This window comes from Pipistrellus kuhlii, unplaced genomic scaffold (assembly GCF_014108245.1).
Source record: "Pipistrellus kuhlii isolate mPipKuh1 unplaced genomic scaffold, mPipKuh1.p scaffold_m20_p_13, whole genome shotgun sequence".
NCBI lineage: Eukaryota > Metazoa > Chordata > Mammalia > Chiroptera > Vespertilionidae > Pipistrellus > Pipistrellus kuhlii.
The window spans coordinates 49001339-49009384 of NW_023425438.1; the positions used below are offsets into that span (position 1 = coordinate 49001339).

General features: G+C 42.0%; 1 protein-coding gene across 5 annotated transcripts in view; it reads right to left on the minus strand.

Annotated features, from left to right (window-relative positions):
* The window catches only part of ZC3H6 (zinc finger CCCH-type containing 6), a 48279-nt gene extending 41766 nt beyond the window's left edge, over positions 1–6513 (minus strand). Inside the window, exon 1 of one of the 5 annotated variants that reach the window (XM_036436006.2) lies at positions 6460–6513. Coding sequence is in view for 4 of the 5 variants with exons in the window: in XM_045580985.1 (XP_045436941.1) it covers positions 2595–2770 (176 nt within the window). In the remaining variant the exon portion in view is untranslated. Of the gene's footprint in view, positions 1–2594; positions 3150–6130 lie in introns of those variants that run through there. The other 4 variants (XM_036436004.2, XM_045580985.1, XM_036436005.2 and 1 more) reach the window with 4 other exon arrangements.
* Between the last annotated feature and the right edge of the window lie 1533 nt (positions 6514–8046).

The following is an 8046-nucleotide window of genomic DNA, read 5'->3' on the forward strand; positions in this document are numbered from 1 at the left end:
TGTTATTTTTGAGGATGAATTAACATCAAGTTTGATATGCTATGAGACTGATCAGTTTCTGAATCTGAAAAACTAAAGCAGGACCACCATGCTGTACAAATCCAGGGGGCACCTATGAACAGCTGACCTTGCAGAGATGCTAACTCTGCGGAGAAAGTATGAGTAATAGTACTGTGGAGGTTGGAGAACACAAGTCAAACCTGATGGCATTCAAACACCCTGTAGGGAAAACCACAATGTGGGCAGATTTTAGGCCTGAAATCTACCTGTTTGCAAATCCTGCAGCACTCTTATTCAAGTTTTTAAATGTCCTAATTTAGTATACTCTTACTTTCCTTTACCTACTTTATCACCTAACACATTTGTTTTTCATGTTTATGTCTCCAAAGAAAATGTAAGATCCATTAGGTAAAGGATTATTTTCTTCACTGCTATCTTCCCTGAGCATAGAACAATACTAAATATTAAGTGCTTAACATTTAGTGAAAGTGATTGAAAGCTCCCTAACTTGTCTTCTAATCTCTTTCGATAGTCTACTGTCTCCTAGCCTCCAAGATATCATACCCAAAAATGTATCTGGTCACTCTCCTGCTGAAAAAACTTTGACAAGATCTTTATTGTTTTCCTCATTGCCCAAAATATGTTGTACACACTCCACATACTACACTCTTTCTATCCAGTGAATCTACCATTTCATTTCTTCATACTTTTCAAATATTTCTGTCTCTGCTTGGCCAAAACTCTTACTCCCCCTCCAGTCCTGCCTATCCCACGATGCCTCCTAGATGCTCCCATCTGTGCCACCACTGCATTCAGTTCATAACCTCCATTATATACGGTGCTATCACTATGTATTAACCAATGTTTCTCCTACTGGATCAAAAGATCCTGGAGAGCAAGTTCAATGATGTTGTATTCAGATTGTTTCCCCAGTTTCACAATACTCGGCACAGAAATGTCAGATAAATAAAAATTTAGGTCAGCAGTGGTTAAGCTTTAACCTATGAGCCAGGATGTCATGGTTATATTCCCAGTCACGGTTCAATTCCTGGTCAGGGCACATGCCTGGGCTGCAGGCTGGATCCCCTGTAGGATGCATACAGGAAGAGCTGATCAATGATTCTCTCTCATTATTGTTTCTATCTCTTTCTCTTTTCTATTCCTCTATGAAATCAATAAAAATATATTTAAAGCCCAAACCAGTTTGGCTCGATGGATAGAGCGTCGGTTTGTGGACTGAAAGGTCCCAGGTTTGATTCCAGTCAAGGGCATGTACATTGGTTGCGGGCACATCCCCGGTAGAGGGTGTGCAAGAGGCAGCTGGTCGATGTTTCTCTCTCATGGATGTTTCTAGCTCTCTACCTTCCCTCTACCTTCCTCTCTGTAAAAAAATCAATAAAATATATTTTAAAAAATATTTAAAAGTAAAATAAGTAAAAATAAAATATTTAATGAACAAAATTTAAAAGTGAATGAAATAACTTGTTTATAAGGGGCTAGGAAAAGAAAAATGTCTTCTTAACAGTCAAGTGCTTTCCTACATCAAATCTGTACATGATGTCTGAGGTTTTTAGGCTAAAGAAAAACTCACTCTGATAGTTTTAGTAATAGTTGAATTAGCAGATTCAGGAATTAGACATGGTAAGTTTTAGTTTTTCAAGATGAAGTGTTCTGGAGATTGGATGCACAACAATATGAATATACATAACACCACTGAATTGTACACTTAAGAATACAATTAATTGACTAATGGCCTAAAGAGGGCAGATGTTTACTTCAGTAAACATACTAATTTATAAACCAAATACTGTATGGAGCACTGAGTGAACACTGATGTAAGAAGTTGCATCTGTAATTTAATTAAAATTAATGACTTATTAAAACTGGATGATTTCAGAAATAAGAAAAGTCATGGAAAAGAAAAAAGAAATTAACCAAGTTAGAGGAAAAAACTAAGCTCAGAACCCAGGTTTTATTAAGAATGAAAGAGCTGCCGGGACTGGTTTGGCTCAGTGGATAGAGCGTGGGCCTGTGAACTGAAAGGTCCCAGGTTCGATTCCGGTCAAGGGCATGTACCTTGGTTGAGGGCACATCCCCAGTAGGGGGTGTGCAAGAGGCGGCTGATCGATGATTCTCTCTAATCAATTTTTCTAACTCTCTATCCCTCTCTTCCTCTCTGTGAAAAAAATCAATAAAATATATTTTTAAAAAAATGAAAGAGCTCTCTTAAAATACTAGTGTGAGTGCGCGCATGTACATTGGTTGCGGGCACATCCCCGGTAGAGGGTGTGCAAGAGGCAGCTGATCGATGTTTCTCTCTCATCGATGTTTCTAGCTCTCTACCTTCCCTCTACCTTCCTCTCACACACACATGCTACTAGCACATTACAATCCCAAACAGTTCAAGAAGTGAAGGCTAGTGCATACTGCATTAAATCTTCAGGTGGGAGTTTGCATTCTTGGGTTATCTAGGCTCTACCTGTGAGATATCAAACAAATATGACACACTATAATGTTATACTACCTACTGGGATTAACGTGAGAATCAAATGAAAGCCCTATTATAAAGGGAACGTATAGCCATCTTCTCCAACCTCACTTCTCCAGATTCTCCAAGTCTCCAAGCAAGGTTCCCATCATTCTGTGGGGGCGAGGGAAAGATACAAACTCCTACCATTCTGATGGGGTGGAGTTCTGTTGTTCTTGTTTTACATGAGGAAGGAAAGTAGGAGGCAGGAGAAGAGGGAAAGAAGGTAGGAAAGTTGTTCATAACGAGCAAATAACCTCTTCCGAAAAGAAAGGATTAACCATACCTTCTTATCAATAAAAGACAGAATCTTAAGCTTTATATAAACTGCTCATGTTAATTTTCCTCCAGTGATAGCCCTCTACAACTTTTGACCGTTAGCCTATTTCAGAAAATTGTACAATAGTTACTTGAATGTATAGTTCCTTTCCTACTCTACTGCAGATATGTCTAAAGGCCAGACTCAGTATTTAACCTTTAGGAGTTGTTTGTGGATTGTCTTGAGACAATAGTCAGGTACAATATAAAGCTAGGTGGTTGGAGTTGTGCCTAAGAGAACTGGATGAAAGGAAGAAATGAATGGAAAAAAGAGACAAGAATTTCATTTCTTTAACTGCTCCCAACCTCTATTATTTATTTCTAAAGATCTAGGCAGAAGCCCTCTTACTTACTAATAGTAAGTAATTAGTAATTACTTACTCATTAATATTCTATATGTCTACATGTTTATAAGTGTTTTAATACTGTTAACACTTTATAAAAAGTGTTTTTACTCCAAGCATGAAAATAGAGTGGGGCAAAAGTAGGTTTACAGTGGTGAGGATGCAAAACAGTTTATTCTTGTATTATTGTTTATTATTTATAAAATTTTCCAAATGAACTCTAGACCTACTTTTGTCCCATACTATATATTTAGAGGAAAGTACACCAAATGGGTATTTTTTTTTTTTAAAGTTAACTCATTTGGCAAACAAATCTTGTGCAAAATATTCACCAAATGAAACATGTGCAAGAAAACTAAAATTTAAATAGAAAAAAATGTGCATTATGTGAATTTCCATTTAGAATCTCATTTGCATATATATAGTATAATAGTAATATTTTAACTTGTATTATCAAAGTAGTGAATAAAAAATCATAGATTTAAGTTTTTCCTGCACTCACAATATACCTTCATTTTCAGGAATGTCAGAAATAGAATGTCCTTGAGACAATGCATAGCCACAAATACCAGTATTCATATATCCTCACCATCTAATTAACATAAACTTTTATTACAGTATAACTGTAAGAAAGAAGCACAGAATATTTGGGGATTCCATATATTAGTCCATCCCCCTCCCCCCAATTTCTTAAGAATTACTTCAAGGGAGCCTATTAAACATACAGATCACCACAATTCTCCTCAGAAATTGACTCAATTGCTCTAAGCAGGACAGAAATTTTTATTTCTCAAAGTGACTGGATGATTAGCTAAGTTTGGAAACACTGATCTAGTATAGTAGTTCTCAAATTATAAGATCTTAGCATAATTTGAGCTTTTAAAAACTTTAAACACAGGCTGAGGTTTAGACATAGCAGTAACATCAACACCTTTGAAAAAGCTCTCGATAGATTGAGAACAAGATCTTGGAGAACCTGAAACATTCTCGTAGAACCCTTTTAGCAATTAAGAAACCAAGCTTGCTCAAGTTCACAAAGCTAAATGGTACCAAAGCTGGAACTAGAATAATTTCTTCTGACTCCTAGTTCACTATGTTTTCTTGATTTTTTTTTCATGTAGGTTGACCAAAAAAAAGTGTGGAAAACACATCTTTTTGCCTCAGAATAATGCTGCCACTTAATAAGCTAACCTTGTTTCAGAAATTACTAGAAAATATTTTCTTAGTCCTAATAGAAAATAAGCTTACTACTAATCTTTGGTTCCTACTAAGCTATTAATATATCTTACAAAGAATTCTTTAAAAAAAATTTTAACTTCTGATTCAGTGTTTTAAATTTTCATTATTTTTAAAGTTCCTTACTAGCAAAATTATTTTGACACCTGAATTTGGTGCCATGGTTTCTTCAATACATAGAATAATTTTACATATTGTGAACAAAGAACAGATTTTCTTCTTCCATACACACAAAAATTATTTTTGGCTCCTAAGCAAAACCTTATCTTTGGTTTGTCTACAAACATTGAGTGGGAAATTTCTCTCAACCCATCCCTAGAATTTTCTTATTTTAGTAAGACATTGTAAAAATAAATCATGAAAAATGTCAATTGCCAGATATTTTAAATTTTCAAATTTCTGTGATGCTTGTGATTTCTGCTTCTGTATCGTGTGTGTTGAAGTGTTTGGAATGCTGCTGAAAGCAGACATGAGTCTATTGGTAGAACTTCAGCAATTTGTATGTACCAGGTGTCCTTTTGATTATCTCTATTCCCAAAGAATTGCTAGATTCTAGATTTTTAAATATATTACATGTAAGAATCAGATGCAATGGGTTTTGCAGTCACATTCAGTGGGTTCTGGTAATTTTAGAGAAGGAAAGCCCTTCTTCCTAATCATTAAGATGTCAATGTACAGGCAGGCACGTGCTGCTTAACAAAGGGAATGAATGCATTCTGAGAAATGGCTCGGTGAGAGCATTGTGCCAGCATCACAGAGTGCACTCACGCTAACTGGACGGTGCAGCAAACACAGACCATGTAATTACAGGTGCTAAATCTGACAGGACCGGCAGCCCAGCGGTCTGTGGACACCAGCATCGCCACAAACACGGGAATACCTTGTGCTAAGTAAGATGTTAGAACACAACAGCTAGGTGGCCCCGGGCGATAGGAATCTTTCAGCTCCGTTACTGTGTAACCCTATAAGACCTCTGTGGTCTATTTGGTCCACTGTCGACCCAAATGTCATTTCACCGCTTAGACTCTAGGTTAGAAACCTCATCAAAAGTTCTGCACGCTCTTTACCCTATTTAAACTCTATGCATAACACCAACCTTTACGTGGAACTAAGAGGATGCCTCTAAAGGTAAAGCAAAACTAAAAAAATCAACACCTCAGTTACATGTTCAGGTGACATATCATAGAAGATTGGGCTAGACGGGATAATCCATGGAGTTTCCACTAAGTGCTACACCAAGGTTGGCAAAGCCTGCGGATATGTGTTAAGATTTTAAACTTGAAACTTGCCATTTCAGATAACATGGCCTGTTGGTTTGCTTCCATTATTTCCTAAAAGAAAAAAAAACAAACCAAACCAAACCAAAACAAAACAAAAAACCCAAACATGTTTATTTTTCGGAGTGTGCCAGGGTACCGCTCACACACCAGTCATTACCAATCCGTGGCCGGGCCCGCCTGGCCGGGCCCGCAGCGCCGCCGTGGGCGGGGGTCGCGCGGGCGCGGGCGGGGCGGGCGGCCGGAAGGACCCGCGCGGCGGGCTGGGCCGGGCCGGACGGGAGGGGCGGCCTCCCCGCGGCCGCCAGCCGGCCTCCCCGGGCGGGCGCCGGCCAGCACGGCGGCCCGGCGATGCCTCGGTCATGCACAGGGCCCGCCCGCCCCCGCCCAGCCCTCTCCTCCGACACACAGACAGACAAGGTTCCGACCTGCCGCGCCCTGCGTGTTCACAGTCTGTCATGTTTGGTCAGGAGCGGGGCGGGGCTGCGGGCCGGTCTGCGGGCGCGGGACCCCGGCCGCCCGCCGTAACGAGGCGGTAAAAACTCACGGTTACTAGTGAGCGACACAGACACAGACTTTCCAGTCTGTTAACAACCACGCCAGAGAGATGCGCTCTCGGCACACACGGGCGCGGCCGCGGCCGGCGCCGCCACGCTAGTCTCTACTCGCCGCCGGCGGCCGAGGCTCGGGAGCGGGCGGGTGAGCGCGCCGCGACGCAGGGGTTTGGACAGTGGCCGTGGCGGTGACTGCTCCTCACCGACATGGCGGCCCCGGGGCGGCGTTCGACAAGATGGCGTCGCTCGCCAGCCGGAGACTCCAGGCGCAATATCCCTCCGCGCGCCCGCCTCGCCCCGCCCCCTGCGCGCCGTCATTGCCGGATGCGGCCGTCAGTCACCTGAAGGGGCGGGACTCCGGCGCGGCCGGCGGCGGAGGCGGCTCTGGGCCGGAGGCGGCTTCTGCTCGAGTTTCCCGGCGGCTCGGGTCTCGGTGCCGCCGCAGGACGCCGCCAGCCGGGGGTGGGGGAGGCCCCTAGCTAGTGGCTTCTGAAGCAGTCCTTCGTCTTTGTGGGCTGTGTTAATATGCGTCACTCGTGGGGTGTGTTTTTTTTAAATAGGATATTGGGAGTTATTTTTAATATATTTTTAGTGATGGAGAAATGTACTTTCTCCTTCATGGTTGTAGCGAGCTCTCTTTTTCTAATGTCTAGGACTCAGAATCACGTTTTGAGGAAAATAGCGTGGCTGAAACGCCCTTACTTTTTATTAAAATGATGGACTTAGGACTTGACCCTCCCAAACATCTGACTTCCCTTTGCCATGCTTAGTGGTAACAAAAAAAGTACAAGTAGGCCAGGCCAGCTTTGGGGACCAAGTGCAGTCCTGGCAGGCAGGGTGACCAGGAGTAACTACCCTGGGTGGTCTGATGAAAGATTGCTACCTGGGCAGGTCATGGCAGGTGTTAAGTTCCAGGCTGTTAGCTTCCTTAGCAACTCTTTGCCTTGAATATGAGCCCAGCCTAGTCTCATGCATCTAGGAGGATAAGCCATCTTTGAAAGATGGGGGCAATTTTCCAACACCTCCATTGGCAGACATGAAACTCCTTATTGTTAAATTGTTGCCCACTTATTTACTGCAAATGCTAATTATCCCATACCTACCGACATAAAAGAAGTATGCAACTCCATTTTGTTTTTTATCCAGTGATGTCAATGCTTTCCCTCACCTCCCTAATCTACCACCAATGGATTTCATGCACCTTTCTTATAATTGCTCCTTTGGTTCTACTGCATAAAAGGGACTGGAAAACTGCCTTTACCCAAAGTCCGTTTATACTCCTAGCTTTATCTTTTCCTGTGGACATTACATCAATACCGAGCTCAAATATGCTCCTTTAAAAAAGAAGCCTTCCCAACCACTTCTCTGAATCCTCTTAGTTCTTGGTACTTTTAAATGAACTGTCTGCCTAAAAGTTGTATTAATCCCATTGGATGACAACACTCTACAAGTCACGTGAACTGTCCACACCTGTTTCCTCATCTAGAAAATGTGGAATAGCACCTGTAATAAGTTGAGTGTCCTGGGTTCCAGTGAGCATTAAGTGGGCTAAATGTGAAACATGTCTGATATTAAGCGAGTGCTTAAATCAATGTTTCTTTTTAGAAACAAAGGGTTTTTGATCCATAGAAGAACCCTAAAGACCGAGCCTAAAAACTATAGCAACTATTTGAGATAACGGGTCGCCAAGTGCAACAAGAAGCCTACATGTAGGGCGGTGCCTGTGCAGAGCTAGTTGATCAGAGCGCGCGTGCGCACTGGGGCCAGGAGCGCGTGCGCAGAGGGGGCGG